The sequence below is a fragment of the Podarcis cretensis genome (assembly GCF_951804945.1).
Source record: "Podarcis cretensis genome assembly, chromosome: 1".
Taxonomy (NCBI): domain Eukaryota; kingdom Metazoa; phylum Chordata; class Lepidosauria; order Squamata; family Lacertidae; genus Podarcis; species Podarcis cretensis.
In genome coordinates this window covers 4,260,729-4,278,427 of record NC_137170.1, presented here as the reverse complement: position 1 = coordinate 4,278,427, position 17,699 = coordinate 4,260,729, and the positions used below count along the sequence as shown (strand labels likewise).

At 45.7% G+C, this 17,699-nt stretch overlaps 1 protein-coding gene and 1 long non-coding RNA gene across 2 annotated transcripts in view; one reads left to right on the top strand and one right to left on the bottom strand.

Moving 5' to 3' along the window:
• The window catches only part of PYGL (glycogen phosphorylase L), a 61,769-nt gene that overhangs the window by 14,233 nt on the left and 29,837 nt on the right, over positions 1-17,699 (top strand). Inside the window, exons 3-8 of the mRNA XM_079988330.1 lie at positions 809-910; positions 2,152-2,230; positions 3,602-3,705; positions 9,211-9,342; positions 10,793-10,904; positions 13,605-13,687. Of these exons, the coding sequence (XP_079844456.1) occupies positions 809-910; positions 2,152-2,230; positions 3,602-3,705; positions 9,211-9,342; positions 10,793-10,904; positions 13,605-13,687 (612 nt within the window). The remainder of the gene's footprint in view (positions 1-808; positions 911-2,151; positions 2,231-3,601; positions 3,706-9,210; positions 9,343-10,792; positions 10,905-13,604; positions 13,688-17,699) is intronic.
• Positions 1-17,699, bottom strand: part of LOC307208930 — a 50,744-nt gene that overhangs the window by 5,420 nt on the left and 27,625 nt on the right. The window contains exon 2 of the long non-coding RNA XR_013835268.1: positions 3,393-3,549. This is a non-coding gene — a long non-coding RNA (uncharacterized lncRNA). The remainder of the gene's footprint in view (positions 1-3,392; positions 3,550-17,699) is intronic.

Genomic DNA, 17,699 nt, shown 5'->3' with positions numbered 1-17,699 from the left:
TCCAGTGAGCACTCAGGGCTGATTTCCTTCAGAATGGATGCGTTTGATCTTCTTGCAGTCCATGGGACTCTCAAGAGTCTCCTCCAGCATCATAATTCAAAAGCATCAATTATTTGGCGATCAGCATTCTTTATGGTCCAGCTCTCACTTCCACGCAGTGAAAAGACCATAGCTTTAAGTATACGGACCTTTGTTGGCAAGGTCCAACTACAAAGAAACTATTTCCTACTTGAGCATGCATAGTAGTCCAGAGTAAATAAAATAGGAGTAAAAGGAGGAATAAAATTCATTCAGCAAAACCCCGGAGGCCATAAACAGGAGAGACAGGATGGCAGTATTTACCATCTCCTTGTGAACTCTCTTCCTGGCCCTTAAGATCTATCTAAAGATTAAACTACACCAAAGTAACCTACTTTGTACTGAGGATGCCTGATGAAGCAACTGGCCTGTGTTTCAGAATGCTTATACGTGCCTGTCAGGTGTAGAGAAAGCAAATGGCAGAGGTGGAGAGGCTTGTGGGATTCGATCAGAAACTATTGTCAATGAATCAAACCCAGTCAACGCAATTCTTTCATAGGCCTGTTCCATATTTCACAATTCCTCATAGCAATTCCACCTGAGCCCCACACTCTGGATATCTGCACCCCTACAGTTGAAAACTCGATATATCAAGAGTGCATGTTCAGGATCACTTCCTAAGGGAAGGACTCTGCTCCCGCCTTTTATACAGAGGACCTGGGGTTCAAACTCCAGCATCTCCAATCCTGGCAAGTTGCAATAGAAATGACTATTTCTTCTTCCTTTCCAGAGAGTTTACTACCTTTCCCTGGAGTTCTACATGGGCCGGACTCTGCAGAACACCATGATAAACCTGGGATTGCAGAACGCCTGCGATGAAGCAATTTATCAGGTAAGGGGGGGGAGGGGGGACTACTGCAATGCACTCTACGTGGGGCTACCTTTGAAGGTGACCCGGGTCAGAATCGAGAAGAGAAACAGTACAGTGGTGCCCCGCAAGACGAATGCCTCGCAAGACGAAAAACCCGCTAGATGAAAGGGTTTTCCGTTTTGGAGGCGCTTCGCAAGACGAATTTCCCTATGGGCTTGCTTCGCAAGACGAAAATGTCTTGCGAGTTTTTCCAACTTTCCCCCCCTTTTTCACCCTTTTTCTAAGCCGCTTATCCGCTTATCTGCTAAGCCGCTAAGCTGCTAAAAGCCGCTAAGCCACTAATAGCGCTAATCCGCTAAGCCGCTAATAGCTGTGCTTCGCAAGACGAAAAAACCGCTAGATGAAGAGACTCGCCGAACGGATTCTTTTCGTCTTGCGAGGCACCACTGTATTTTGAAACCATTGAGAAGTGAAATAAATTTATCGCCTTATGGATCTGGTCATGGGATGAAGTCGAGGAAGTCTGAACCTCTTCCTAGAAGCTCCGGTTTTGCAAATCCATTGGCAAGTCGGATCTGCCTCTGAACACCCGTTCACACAATGTTTCCCCCCCTTGTGTGCGCACACAGAAGTGATTCCTCCCCACCTTTTAAAAATAAAACTAATTCTGGAAGCGACAGCTGGTAGTACAAGACTCTGAAAACTTATAAGCGCCAGGCGGGGGAACTTGGCTGAATTTCCCAGAGGCTTGGTTGCCTCCTATTTGCCGTTAGATTTATTTCCGTTAATGGCCCACGGCTGATCTAAACGGTGCCTAAATCACTTGCACCCTCCCAGAACAAATTGTGCAGTTGTGTTGTGTAACAGGCCTCAGCCTGCCTGCTGCTAAAAACGTCTGATTTTGACAGTTGGGCCACCTTCCGTTCCCATTTTTGTAGGGGTGTGTGTATTGTGGGGCTTCACTTATGCTTCAAAAACACAATTCTTGGGAGCGTTTTGCACAGAGGCGGTGTGGTTTAGTGGTTAGAGTTTTGGGCCGGGACCTGGGAGAACCAGGTTCAAGTCCTTCACTTGGGGATGAAGCTCATTGGGTGACCTTGGGGGCAATCATCACTACCTCTCAGCCTAACCTACCTTGCAAGGTTGTTGTGGGGGTTAAATGAGATGGGAGGGGGGGGGAACCATGTATGCTGCCTTGAGCACCTTGGAGTAAAATGTGAGCTATAACTGAAATAAACAAATCTCTATATGTGGCTCTTTAGCTGGGGCTGGACATTGAAGAACTGGAGGAGATTGAAGAAGATGCCGGCCTGGGCAATGGAGGCCTTGGCAGACTTGCAGGTAAGTGAGGAACCATAGGAGTTGTAGAGTTGGAAGGGACCCCCAGCGGTCATCTAGTCCAACCCCCTGCTATGCAGGAATGTTAGCTGAAAGAATCCCTGAGACTTTGACATCCAAGCTCCATTGAAAGCATTATGTTACCACTTTAAGCAGTCAGGACCCCTCCCCACAAGGAATTCTGGGAACTGTAGTTCATTAAGGGCGCTGAGAGGTGTTAAGAGATTCATATTCCCCTGGGAGAGCCGCAATTCCCAGTGTTCCCTCTTCGGAGGGAATCGATTGCTAAACCACTCTGGGAATTATAGTTCTGGGAGGGGCGTACAAGATTTCTCTCGGCAGCCTCCACAAACTACAGTTTCCAGAATTATTTGAGGGGAGCCGTGATTGTTTGAAGTGGTATCGTGGTGCTTTCAATGTGTGTTGTGAAGGTGGCCAGCCCGTAACTTCTCAAAACTCATCTCTGCTTCAGCTAGTGAGCGCCTTGAAGCCCGGGTTCAAATGAGAAAACACGGGTGTGAATCACGAGGCCATTTCCAATCGTGTATAGGAAACTAATCTGAGCAAAAATGAACCGTCTTTCTTGGTTCAGAAATACCAGATTTTCTTGGCGCCAGTTCACAAGGACTCCGTTAATTTATGAAACAATATTTATTAATTTTATATGTTTTGTAAAATTTACACACCTCTTGATTGTAGGGGGGGCCTCAAAGCGGTTTCCAAAAAATATAAAACAATAAGATTATGACTTTTTTGAAAAATCAAAACTATAATTTAAACCATGCAAAAAGTTCAAGCCACAATAGACTAAAAGAAATTAAAATTCCTACAAGTTTTCTGAACATTTGAGTAAGGTAAGGTAAAGGGGCCCCTGACCATTAGGTCCAGTCGTGACCGACTCGGGTTGCGGCGCTCATCTCGCTTTATTGGCCGAGGGAACCGGCATACAGCTTCCGGGTCATTATTAAGCCGCTTCTGGTGAACCAGAGCAGTGCACAGAAGCGCCGTTTACCTTCTCGCCGGAGCGGTACCTATTTATATACTTTGCACTTGTCCCTGCTCCTGCCAACCTAGCAGTTCAGAAGCACACCAGTGCAAGTAGATAAATAGGTACCGCTCCGGTGGGAAGGTAAATGGTGTTTCCGTGCACTCTGGTTTCCGTCACGGTGTTCTGTTATGCCAGAAATGGTTTAGTCCTCCTGGCCACATAACCCGGAAAGCTGTCTGCGGACAAACGCCGGCTCCCTCGGCCTGAAAGCGAGATGAGTGCCACAACCCCATAGTCTCCTTTGATTGGACTTAACCGTCCAGGGGTCCTTTACCTTTACCTTTTTGTGGTTGGAACTGAGCCCAGCCCTGCCTCTCCTTCCACAGCCTGCTTCCTCGATTCGATGGCCACCCTTGGGCTCGCAGCCTACGGTTATGGGATACGCTATGAGTACGGCATATTCAACCAGAAGATCAGAGATGGATGGCAGGTAACCTCGAAACCTAAATGTGTATCATTTCAAGCACGACACAGTTTCTACCACTGTGTTGTGTAAGAGAAGGCAGCCTACATTGCTATTGGTGAAGGAAGTGCGCAATATATTTTATTGTGTGCATGTATCTCGGAGTTTACTCACAAGCTTCCTAGCTTGCATTGTGGCGAAATGCTTTCATGAGCTTTGCGCATAAGTGGGCATGGGTGCGCATGAGCCTTCCCCAGCCTGGCGCATTCCAGAAGTTTTGGATTATGGCTCCGGTCAGTCAACTGATTGATTGATTGATTGATTGATTGGTTTTCACATATTACATTACAAAAGCCAACACCATTTCCTCCCCATCCCCCCATACATTTACATTTATATTTCCTCAATATTATTCTTTTTCTCCTTCCTCCCACTTCCCTCCGCCCCCACTCGATTTCCTCCACATTCTACAATTTACAATAATCTTTGCATTCTACAGTCTTCTCAAATCAGTCTTGTCAAATCATTACTAATTTTACTTCCATCCAGTACTTCACATATTAATCTAGGCATATTAGCATATCTTTTTTTGAGCAATATTTTGCCATATATTCATCAAAACATTTCCACTCCTTCTTTAATTTTTGATTTGACTGATTTCTTATTGTTGTTGTTTAGTCGTTTAGCCGTGTCCGACTCTTCGTGACCCCATAGACCAGAGCACGCCAGGCACTTCTGTCTTCCACTGCCTCCCGCAGTTTGGTCAGACTCATGTTTGTAGCTTCGAAGACACTATCCAACCATCTTGTCCTCTGTCATCCCCTTCTCCTTGTGCCCTCCATCTTTCCCAACATCAGGGTCTTTTCCAGGGAGTCTTCTCTTCTCATGAGGTGGCCAAAGTCTTGGAGCCTCAGCTTCAGGATCTGTCCTTCCAGTGAGCACTCAGGGCTGATTTCCCTAAGAATGGAGAGGTTTGATTTTCTTGCAGTCCATGGGACTCTCAAGAGTCTCCTCCAGCACCATAATTCAAAAGCATCAATTCTTCGGTGATCAGCCTTCTTTATGGTCGAGCTCTCACTTCCATACATCACTACTGGGAAATCCATAGCTTTAACTATACGGACCTTTGTTGGCAAGGTGATGTCTCTGCTTTTTAAGATGCTGTCTAGGTTTGTCATCGCTTTCCTCCCAAGAAGCAGGCGTCTCTTAATTTCGTGGCTGCTGTCACCATCTGCAGTGATCATGGAGCCCAAGAAAGTAAAATCTCTCACTGCCTCCATTTCTTCTCCTTCTATTTCTCCTTCTTTAGTTCTTCATGTAAGGTAAAGGTAAAGGTACCCCTGCCCGTACGGGCCAGTCTTGACAGACTCTGGGGTTGTGCGCCCATCTCACTTAAGAGGCCAGGGGCCAGCGCTGTCCGGAGACACTTCCGGGTCACGTGGCCAGCGTGACATCGCTGCTCTGGCGAGCCAGAGCCAGAGCCGCACACGGAAACGCCGTTTACCTTCCCGCTGGTAAGCGGTCCCTATTTATCTACTTGCACCCGGAGGTGCTTTCGAACTGCTAGGTTGGCAGGCGCTGGGACCGAGCAGCGGGAGCGCACCCCGCCGCAGGGATTCGAACCGCCGACCTTTCGATCAGCAAGTCCTAGGCGCTGAGGCTTTAACCCACAGCGCCACCTGCGTCCCTTGTTCTTCATGTACTACTATCCAAAATTTCTTAAGTTCCTCACACCTCCACCACATATGTATTGTTGTTCCTATTTCTCCACCACATCGCCAACAGAGGTTGGATTTCGATTTATATATCTTTGCCAACTTAACTGGCGTTAAGTACCACCTATAGAACATCTTTACAAAATTTTCTTTTAATTCTACACGAGGCAGTAAATAGTATTGTGGCTCCTGTCAGTCTTAGCCAACATGGCTGAGTTGTAGAATTAATCATAAGAGTTGGAAGAGACCTCGAGGGTCATCCAGTCTAACCCCTGCAACGCAGGAATATGCAGCTGTACCTTCCAGGCATCAAACCTGCAACCTTGGCGTTATCAGTCTCTAACCAGCTGAGCTATCCAGGCTGTAGTCCAAAACAAGTGGAGGCCACTTATTTTGAAGGATTACAAAGCCTTTTGATATTTTAAGAGCGGAAGAAGAGACTGCTGGATCAGACCTGCGGCCCATCTAGTCCAGCCTCCTGTTCTCACAGTGGCCAACCAGATGCCTGTGGGAAACCTTCAAGCAGGATTCGAACACGAGCCCTCTCCCCTCCTGCGGTTTCCAGCAGCTGCTGTTCAGAGACATTTACTGCCTCTGACCGTGGACGCAGAGCCGAGCCATTACGGCTAGTAGCCACCAACTGCCCTCTCCTCCTCCCTGAATTCGTCTAATCCTCTCTTAAAGCCATTCAGGTTGGTGGCCATCACTTTCTCCTGTGGCAATGAGTTCCATAGTTCAACAATGTGCTGCATGAAGGACTTTTATCTGCCCTTAATCTTCCAATGTTCACCTGCATAGTTTCATCAGCTTCTACCGTGTCGCCGTTTAATCGTCTCTTTTCTAAGATCAAAAGTCCCGAATGCTGAAACCTCTCTCTTCCCTTGATAATTTTGGGTTCCCTTTCCTGAAAAACTTTCCCAACCTCTATATCATCCTTTTTAGGCTGTGAACTCTCTCTCTCTCTCTCTCTCTCTCTCTCTCTCTCTCTGTGTGTGTGTGTGTGTGTGTTTGGGTTTGGTAAATAGTTGTGGGGGCCCCTCCTGTTTCTTTCAAAGGCTTCCAGGGAGTAGGCTGGGACAATGATTAACAGAATAATCTGGCAAAGGGATAACTGGAGTTCAGGGAGGAGATCACAGACTAGATGTGCATAGGCTAATTTACCTTGGATTGATAAGAGTGACTTCCCTGGGCTAGATCTCAAAGGGGGGGGCAGAGAGGAGAGAGGGGCCCATTGCATCACCTCCAAACACGCTCAAGGGAATCTTCAGTGCAAAGGGCAGTCAGCTCTCATTGGGCCCCAGGACAGAGGAAAGAGCTCTGGGATTCTTCAGTTAGGTGTAAAATTCTGCCTTTTCATGTGCTGGGACGTCCCAGCAAGTTCAGGGATCTGAGCCAACTTTTTTTGGCAGGATTTTGGCGCACGGTTACGCCCTTCTGGGAAGCTCTGTGATGCCCTGAGCATGGGTATAACAGGGTTCAGGAAAAGCCTTAGATGACTTCAGCTCTGGCCGGCAGAAGGAGAGAGCTCCAGGTTCTTCTGCAATAATAATAATAAGAATGATAATAATAATAATAAGAATGATAATAATGATAATAATGATGATGGAAGTGAGAGCTGGACCATAAAGAAGGCTGATTGCCGAAGAATTGATGCTTTTGAATTCTGGTGCTGGAGGAGACTCTTGAGAGTCCCATGGACTGCAAGAAGATCAAACCTCTCCATTCTGAAGGAAATCAGCCCTGAGTGCTCACTGGAAGGACAGATCCTGAAGCTGAGGCTCCAAGACTTTGGACAGTGTTCTGGAAGCTACCAGCATGAGTTTGACCAAACTGCGGGAGGCAGTGAAAGACCAGAGTGCCTGGCATGCTCTGGTCCAGGGGGTCACGAAGAGTCTGACATGACTAAACAACAACAACAACAACAACAACAATAATAATAAATTTTTATTTATATCCCGCCCTTCCCAGTTCAAAAACCAGGCTCAGGGCAGTTAACAACAAATTTTTAACACTTTAAAACGCTTAATTATAAAAGCAGCATAAAATACACTAAAAAAAACATGAATAAGAATAAAAATCAAAAATCAATAAGATAATCCCCAGGGCTAGCTGGCTGAATTGGTCCTACTTGGGCCAGCAAGGAGGCCAGGGGAGAATTAGCTGTGGGGTCTCAGAGCGGGTGATCTTCATAAAAGGAGAGGGGGAGGGAAGGGAAGGGAAATAAAAGATCAGGCTGAATTCAAATTAAAGGCCAGGAGGAATAGCTCTGTCTTACAGGCCCGACGGAAGGAGGTTAAATCCTGCAGGGCCCTGGTCTCATGGGACAGAGCATTCCACCAGGTCGGAGCCATCACTGAGAAGGCCCTGGTGGAGGATAGTCTGACTTCCTTAGGGCCCGGGACCTCTAAACTATGGTTATTCATGGACCTTAAGGTCCTCTGCGGGGCTTACCAGGAGAGGCGGTCCCGTAAATACGAGGGCCCTAAGCAAGGTTTGTTGAGGTTTTATTGCTGTGAGCCACTCTGTTGCGCATAGAATAAAACCCACTATCCTAAAGACGTCTCAGTTTCTGCTGGCCCTCATTCCAAGGAAACAAAACCTGGGGGAGCACCTGCAACCTCTTGCGTGCTTCACTTTCGCTTCCCACCCACCCCCTTTCACCCTTCGTGCAGCACCTCATCCCTTAGGGTCTTCTGTTCTCCTTGTCACCCTCTGCTTATGGGCAAAAGCTATATGTATGAATGAGACAAGGTCTGAACTGTTTACCAGCATTGCCAAACATGTAGTCCTCGGTTCCTTGCCAATCCCCCCCCCCTTTTTTTTACATACTTGATGTACAAATTGCTAGAAAACTAGAGTTTTATGGGGGGTAATAGGTTTGTTGTTGTTGTTGTTGTTTAGTCGTTTAGTCGTGTCCGACTCTTCGTGACCCCCTGGACCAGAGCACGCCAGGGACTTCTGTCTTCCACTGCCTCCCGCAGTTTGGTCAAACTCATGCTGGTAGCTTCGAGAACACTATCCAACCATCTTGTCCTCTGTTGTCCCCTTCTCCTTGTGCCCTCCATCTTTCCCAACACCAGGGTCTTTTCCAGGGAGTCTTCTCTTCTCATGAGGTGGCCAAAGCATTGGAGCCTCAGCTTCAGGATCTGTCCTTCCAGTGAGCACTTAGGGCTGATTTCCTTAAGAATGGATCGGTTTGATCTTCTTGCAGTCCATTGGACTCTCAAGAGTCTCCTCCAGTACCATAATTCAAAAGCATCAATTCTTCGGCGATCAGCCTTCTTGATGGTCCAGCTCTCACTTCCATACATCACTACTGGGAAAACCAGAGCTTGAACTATACGGACCTTTGTTGGCAAGGTGATGTCTCTACTTTTTAAGATGCTGTCTTTTTAAGATGTTGTTTGTCATTGCTGAAAAATAGGTTGGTCTGCCTTAAAGAACTCCAAGCAAAACCAAATCGGCAGGGAACCTTTTTCTTGAAACTTGCCTTGTGATAGTTACTAACCTGCTAGTTTTAAAGGGAAGGTGGAATATATTTGGGGAGGATAAGAATGACGGTCACGATTTCAAAAATGCTTGGTTATTCACATGTTGTTATCAATCCTCTTACTGTATAAAATGTTATGAAAACATTTCTTTAAACTCCAAGCTTAACCAAACGCTGGACGTGAATTTAGGGGCCATATAACACTAACTATAAAGGAGTCCATTCCATATGTGTTTTCATGCATAACTGTTCCTCTGTCACTTCTGTGAATGACACTGATTGTGACATGGTATTGTCTGGTTCATCCTGATAGTTTTCTCTTTCTAGGTTGAGGAAGCTGACGATTGGCTAAGACACGGGAACCCCTGGGAGAAAGCCCGGCCAGAATACATGCTTCCCATTCATTTTTATGGAAGGGTGGAGCACACTCAGACCGGCGTGAGATGGATCGACACCCAGGTACTGGGAGAGGGGGCACCTCCATGGTCTTGCTTGTGGGGAAGTTGGAAGTTCAACTCCCCATAGCCAAGAAGGTTACTGGGTGGTCTTATATGCCTCACCCAGTAGGGAAGGGGGATAGATTGGGTTCCGTTTCTGTTTTAATGGGAAACAACCTGATTTGCACTTCTTGAACCAATACAGTGGTACCTTGATTTCCAAACGCTGAAAACCCGGAAATAAGTGTTTTGGTTTTCGAACGTTTTCGAACGTCCAATGCGGCTGTCGGCTATTGTTTCCCCAATCAGAAGCTGCACCTTGCTTTTCAAACATTTCGGAAGTCAAACGGACTTCTGGAACAGATTAAGCTTGACGGTTTTGTTTTTGCTATTTTGCATTTTTGTTTTTGAGGCTTTTTCGGTTAATTTGTTTTTGTGGCTGTGTGGAACCCAGTTCAACTATTGATTGATTGATTGATTGATTGATTGATTGACTGCAGAAATGGATAAAAGCCCCTCATCCAAACAATGACCATCATCAGTACAGATAAGAAAAAATAATATCATCTACAATACCATCTTATTTATTTTATAATACAGTACATTGATTATTGCTTTCATTTGATGGATCAAATGAAAGATAGTAAAATTCAGGTTAAATTGCTGTTTTAGGGGTTGTTTTTAAAAGTCTGGAACGGATTAATCCGTTTTGCATTACTTTCTATGAGGAAAGCATGCCTTGGTTTTGGAACGCTTTGGTTTTGGAATGGACTTCCGGAACGGATTAATTTTGAGAACCAAGGTACCACTGTAATGTGATTTTCATTCGAAATTTGCCCTGAATTTTGCAGTGCCACTGTTTAACCAAATAATGTGTGCAAGAGCTTGCATAGATCAGTGAAAGTAACACATAAACACACATTATACAGTGGTACCTCAGGTACACTTCAAGTTACAGACGCTTCAGGTTACAGACTTCGCTAACCCAGAAATAGTACCTCGGGTTAAGAACTTTGCTTCAGGATAAGAACAGAAATTGCGCAGCGGTGGCAGCGGGAAGCCCCATTAGCTAAAGTGGTACCTCAGGTTAAGAACAGTTTCAGGTTAAGAACAGACTTCCAGAATGAATTAAGTTCTTAACCTGAGGTACCACTTTGCAAATGTGTGTGTGTAGGGAGAAATTCATACTGAAATTGCTGATGGATTTCCATGAGGACTTTTTTAAAAAAATTAAAACTGGAGAAATGAGAAAATGGCACATTTGATCAATGAGATGGCCTTTGTTGGGCTCACCTACAGAACCTGGCTTCCTCTGATAGAGGTGCCCTGCAAGATGTTGACCTCTCCTATGAAGGAGCACCTGTGTCTGAAATGATGGGGGCAGTGGTGGTGGTGGGGGTCCCTTGGCCAGCCCCTCCCTGGGAGGGCACCATACAGCACAGCTGATGCCCCTGGGCCTTTTCTCTCCGCAGGTGGTCCTGGCTTTGCCCTATGACACCCCAATTCCTGGCTACATGAACAACACGGTCAACACCATGAGATTGTGGTCAGCTCGGGCTCCCAACGATTTCAACCTCCGCGACTGTAAGTGTTTTTGTTCTGTTTGCAAGAATATTTATATACTGCTTTTCTTAAAACCATATACAGTGGTACCTCAGGTTACATACGCTTCAGGTTACAGAGCCTGCTAACCCAGAAATGGTCTTCTGGTTAAGAACTTTGCTTCAGGATGAGAACCAAAATTGTGCTCTGGCGGCGCGGCGGCAGCAGGAGGCCCCATTAGCTAAAGTGGTGCTTCAGGTTAAGAGCAGTTTCAAGTTAAGAACAGACCTCCGGAACGAATTAAGTACTTAACCCGAGGTACCACTGTAATACAGTCATACCTCATGTTACATTTGCTTCGTGATACATTTTTCAGGTTGCGTCCCTCGGCAACCTGGAAGTACCAGAAAGGGTTTCGCTGCTCGTGCATGCGCAGAAGCGCTAAATTGCACTTTGTGCATGTGTACAAATCACGCCGCGCACCTGCGCAGATACTGCGCTTCAGGTTGCGGGCTTTTCATGTTGCGAATGGGCCTCTGGAATGGATCCCGTTTGCAACCAGAGGTACCACTGTACAACAATTATATACAAAACTGGGCAATACACAAAGCATATACAAGAAGTTAAAATCAGAAATCAACTAGGAGCTATTCTTAATTGCCTGCGTAGGCCTGGGAAGTGTGGGAAAGTTGAGGGTGGCAGGTGAGGATATATTGATTATTAATATCCTCCCTAACTCGCACTAGCAAGTTTCTTTATATAGCAGAGTTACATTCCCCTTCTCATGCAGCAGAAAGCTGGTTGCAAACTCGTGTAAGTTTCTTAAGACAATACACAATTCCAGCTGGCTTGTCACTATTGAAATGTGTTCTAATATTTTCCTGGTGAGACACCTTTGACCCCTCCTAAAATAATAAAGAGACAACAGTCTTATTCATAAGTAACAAAAAGTAGTTTTACTCATGATCAGGCAGAGCAGTGTGTGATCCCTGAAGGCAGGCTTTAGGCTTAAAGTTACAAATATGTCCAGGTTTACCCCATATGGGAGATAACCTGGGAGACTGCTGGCCACCAGTCCAGTCCAGGTGAATGAAGAAGTTTGCAGGACGAAAAAGAAGATCAAAGAGAAGGGAGGTAGCTGCATGACTTGGCCTTTTACCAGGTCTAGAAAGGTCACGCCCACCTACTAGTCACATGCAAGGAAGGATGTTCCAGCCAGGTGTAACAGGAAGTTCAACTGACTGGACCAACATCCCCTGCATGACCACTCTAGCAAAACAAGGAATGTTGTACTTGACTGCTCCCAGTGGATTACATCCCACAGAAAGGTTTTCGGCAGATGTTTAAAAGGTGGCCCCGAAGGCACCTGCTGAAGTTCTAGTGGCAGAGAGTTCCACAGGGCTGTTGGCACTAAAGGCTCGGTTTCCTGTTGTTGTCAAACGAGCCTCAGCAACTTGGGGAATGACCAGCCACACTGCTGCTGATCTCACTAATCAAGCTCGGATGTTTGAGATAGGGATAAATTGCCTCTCTTTTGGCTGTAGTCACAGAGTGTCTACAAAAAGCCACCTTCTTTCCTTTCCTTTTTCCTTTTTTTAAATGCTTTTTATTGGTTTTCCAAAACAAAATTAAATAAAACATATACTCTTACATTCAGCATTTTTGTATCTTCTTATTTACCATGCGCATTATTGCGCCCGGACTTCCTTTCTTCCCTACTTCAGCTTTCACAATTAACATCCCCTCTTGCAGATTCTTATTTACACTCTGTCCACGTCACAAGATTTATATAAACCCTGCTACAGTCTTTAAGCTTCTACAATTATTCCGTATGTACTCAACAAATTTACTCCACTCCTCTTTGAACTTTGTTACTTTTTGATTCCGAATCTTATCGGTCATTTTCGCCAATTCTACGTATTCAAACATTTTCATCTGCCACTCCATTAAAGTTGGGATTTCCTGGGTTTTCCATTTTTGAGCCACTAGAATCCTAGCGGCGGTCGTGGCATACATAAATAATTTGTGGTCCTCTTTTCTTAATTCATCCCCTAGCAAAAAAGCCTCTGGTTTCTTTCGGAAGGTGTATTTAAAAAGTTTTTTCATTTCGCTATAAATCATGTCCCAATTTTTTTTCATTTTTTCACATGTCCACCACATTCACCATCTTTTAATTTACACTTCCAACAAGCTTTGGTACTCACTCTGTACATTTTTGCTAGTTTAACCGGAGTGATATACCACCGGTACATCATTTTCATTAAATTTTCTTTTAAGGTAGAACATGCCGTAAACCTCACACCTTCATTCCATAATTTTACCCAATATTGTATATTTCGATTTTGGTTTCCTTTCCTTTTTCGCTGTCTTGCTCTGCCTAGCTGTTGTCAGATAGCTGATTGGGAAATTCTCATTAGCCTCCTCCTTGCTCCCTGCTCCCCACCCCACCTCCGGCCACATCTCTGACCAACTGGTTCCTGGATTCACTTTTCAAAGAAGTCAGCTGTTGGGCCACAGTTAAATTTCTCTAACATTTTGGCCACCTTTCAGCCACCTGAGGTTTTAGTTGCTAAATGCTTGCAAGAAAATTGTCACCGTTACACAGGACTAGAAACTTGAGATGGATGGATGAGAGGAGAACAAGAAGGAAGCTGAAATTGCATGCTCCCTGCCACACACCATGTATCTCTGAAGTTGACAGTTTGTTTTTTTCCTCCCCAAACCTTTTCTCTTTTTTCCTAGTCAATGTTGGTGATTACATTCAGGCTGTGCTCGACAGAAACTTGGCTGAGAATATTTCCCGCGTCCTTTACCCAAATGATAACGTAAGTCCGTGGGTGCAGAAATGCAGCCTTCTTCTTGCAGATGTGTGAGAGGGGTTGCTTGGGCGAGAGGGAGGGAGAGTGTCAGCCTTTCAGAACCAAACAAGGAAATGATTTGAACCTTCTTGCAGGCTCATAACTCTGGATGCATGAAGCGTCCTCATAAAAGATCTGGGAATGGGCTTTGTCACCAAGTTCTTGGCTGTGGGTCTGCCTCAAGCAGGCTTCAAAATATGTTCATCTGGAGTGTTCTGTAAGAGCAGCTCTCAGGGCCAGACCTCCAAATCTCACCTCTCCCACAAAAGCTGCAATTTAATTCCCTGTGTCTTTAGCTGCAGACAGGAACAGATCTTCATTAAGGCATCATCTGTCTCTTGTTGCCGGTTGTGCTTTGGACTTGAATTGGTCTTCTCCAACCTGGTGCTCTTCAGATGTTTTGGGACTGGTGGGCATTGTGATCTGCAACATCTGGAGGGCACCGGATTGGAGAAGGTTGCCTTCCACGAATGTGCCTGGTGCCCATCTCATCTTTGCCCATCCAAGTTTAGTCAGTTACTTCTGCAAATATCACATAAACCACAAGTTGCTGCCGCATCAAACTGTGGTTTGTGCAATCACACCAAACCAGGATTGCAAAGCATGTATTAGGTAAAGGTAAAGGGACCCCTGACCATTAGGTTCAGTCGTGACTGACTCTGGGGTTGCGGCGCTCATCTTGCTTTACTGGCCGAGGGAGCCGGCGTACAGCTTCCAGGTCATGTGGCCAGCATGACTAAGCCGCTTCTGGCAAACCAGAACAGCACACAGAAACGCCGTTTACCTTCCCGCCAGAGTGGTACCTATTTATCTACTTGCACTTTGATGTGCTTTCAAACTGCTAGCTTGGCAGGAGCAGGGACCGGGCAACAGGAGCTTACCCTGTCACGGGGATTCGAACCACCAACCTTCTGACTGGCAAGCCCTAGGCTCTGTGGTTTAACCCATAGTGCCACCCACATCCCTAAAGCATGTGTTTTATAATGATAATAATAACTCATTATTTATACCCCGCCCATCTGGCTGGGTTTCCCCAGCCACTGTGGGCAGCTTCCAACAAAATATTAAAATACAGTAGTCTGTTAAACATTAAAAGCTTCCCTAAACAGGGCTGTCTTCAGATGTCTTCTAAAAGTCTGTTAGTTGTTTTTCTCTTTGACATCTGGTGGGAGGGTGTTTCACAGGGCGGGTGCCACCACTGAGAAGGCCCTCTGCCTGGTTCCCTGTAACTTGGCTTATCGCAGCGAGGGAACTGCCAGAAGGCCCTCGGCACTGGACCTCAGTGTCCAGGTGGAATAATGGGGTGGAGACACACCTTCAGGGATACTGGACCGAGGATGTGTTGGCAGACCTGGTTTTGGAGGGACCACCTGAGCAACTGTCTCTCGGGTCAGATGTGACGGTCAACAGTGTGTGAATGTTGCCATGTTCGCAGAAACCAGGGCTCACAAGGGGGGCATCTCAAGGCTCAGCTTATGTAATGGCAAACCATTGTTGGGGGTTACATGTGCACCAAAGTATGTGGAACATTTAATAGGTCCCTCCAACTTTTTCATTCTTAAGGACTTAGGCGTAGGTCTAACCCCCTAAACTTAAGGCATCTCACGAGATTAATAAACAAGGCGAGAGTCGTTTGCCTTCCTGACTTCTTTTCCTCTGAGATGTCACCAGTGCCGGATTTACGTATAAGCTAAACAAGCTCTAGCTTAGGGCCCCACTCTCTTGGGGCTCCCCCAAAAAAATTTAAAGGGAAACAAATGATGTACATTTCCAAAATATAAGATAAAAAACAAATAAAATAAAACCTACATACGGTAACAGTGTTTAGTGTTGTGTAGGCTCCTATGATGTAAGTCATGGGTCCCGCCTGCCAGCCTGCTCCCTAAAATATCACTGGTTTGCTCTTTTCTATATATAGGGTGCCTACACAGAGCCTAGGACTTGCTGATCAGAAGGTTGGCGGTTTGAATCCCTGTGTCGGGTTGAGCTCCCATTGTTCAGTCCCTGCTCCTGCCAACCTAGCAGTTTGAAAGCACGTCAAAGTTCAAGTAGATAAATAGGTACCGCTCCGGAGGGAAGGTAAACAGTGTTTCCATGCGCTGCTCTGGTTCGCCAGAAGCGGCTTAGTCATGCTGGCCACATGACCCGGAAGCTGTACGCCGGCTCCCTCGGTCAATAAAGCGAGATGAGCACTGCAACCCCAGAGTCGGCCACGACTGGACCTAATGGTCAGGGTCCCTTTACCTTTACCTTTACATTCTGCATGGACTGGTTGCATGGCAACATGGGCAAAATGGTTTTAGATACCTATTAGGTCCATCAATTACCATATAGCTTATATTCAACACAAAAAACAGCGACAATTTGTTGTTGACAAAGGACAGCTGGACATATCAAGGAGCCCATTACCTTCAGCAGCTTAGAGCCTCATCAAACCTAAATGCAGCCCTGGACGTCACCATGAGGACTATAAACAAAACACTCAAACTCTCAAGCAGAAATACTTAATGGGAAATACAGTAGTTACTGGCTTGCTGTAAGAGGAGGGTGCCGGGTTGTTTTTTGTGGGGCCTTTGTGTGCAAATGTTTTCCTGTTGCTTTCTCAGCCCTTGAGCTGTTTCAGGCATTTGACATTGTCTTGTTCAACCCTCGCTGCCGCAGCTGGCACACCTGGTGAGGAGAGCTCTGTGTAGATCTGTAACTTTGGCGTGGCAGATTCGTTGGCATCGCTCCCTCAACCTTCGCCTGTGACGTATTTCTGTGCTTTTCCCTGCTCTTGAATTCTCACCGAGGTGGCAAACCTGTCTCCAGATCGTCCCCCTGAATGTGGAGGGAGCGTTGCGGGGTGGGATCCTCCTCTAAACCTTAAAAGTCCATGCCTTTAGAAAGCTAGCCTCTCAAGGAAAGGGATTCTTGCCCTCGCTGATATTCTATTTGTCGACATGGAAGGGGTGTGTGTGTGTGTGTGTTTATATGGAGAAGTATCTGAAATGTTTACTGCCTACACAAGTTTACTGCCTCCGTGAGAACCAGCCTAGAATTCCTTTTTGTGTCTTAATTTTTCACACCTGTGTCATTGCTTAGCCTAGCTTCTTTGCTGTTAATGGGGGAGGGGGGGATCTGATGGAAAATAATACTGACTTTTTTTCTTTAGACATCCAAGTGCTTTTAGGGCAGTCATGTGTGATCCCACTTAACTATACTGCTTAGGCCTGAGAATGATTTGGGACGGTCAAACTGCTTCATTTCCCATTGGTAATATCCTGTAACTCCTTGCTAAAATCCAGCAACTTTTCACGCCACAAATGTTCAGGGTGGGGGGTGGGATTCTGCATAGTTTTGGTTATAATAGCCCCCAATGTGGTAGCATTGGGGAAGTATCACAGATTATTTAATAAAGCAGAATAAATCTGCCACTGATGCACTATTATTGTGTTAATATGACCACTGTAATCCACTAAAGCAGGAATGTCTAACCGGTCGATCACGATCTACTGGTTCATGTTCGATCCTTGTCGATCATGGGATCCTGGTCAATCACCAGCCAGAAAGGGGGGGGGGGACAGAAAAAAAAACCTCAACAACTTTGATGACACCTCCCCCCAAAAAACTCAACAACTCTGTGCAATCCTGGATAGATCAGTGCCAGTTTTTTCATACTGGGAGTAGATCAGTCTCTTGGGAGTTGGACGTGCCTCTCTCTCCATGAATTTGGAATATTCTTTTTAGGTTGGGGGGGAGCGTTGAATCAGGGAGAAGGTAATTTCCATTCATGTGGTGTACATTTCTAGGTACTGGAAATCCAAATTTCGTCTCTTTGAACAGCTTTCACCAGGAGCACATAGTTGCTCACCTTGTGGCGACAGCAATTCTTTCCTTAAAAAATAATTTTAAAAAATCAAAAAAATCAGGCAACCAGGTTTGAAAATTGAAACCGATTCATTGGCTGTTAGATTGTGCTAGATCCCTGCAATGCCTT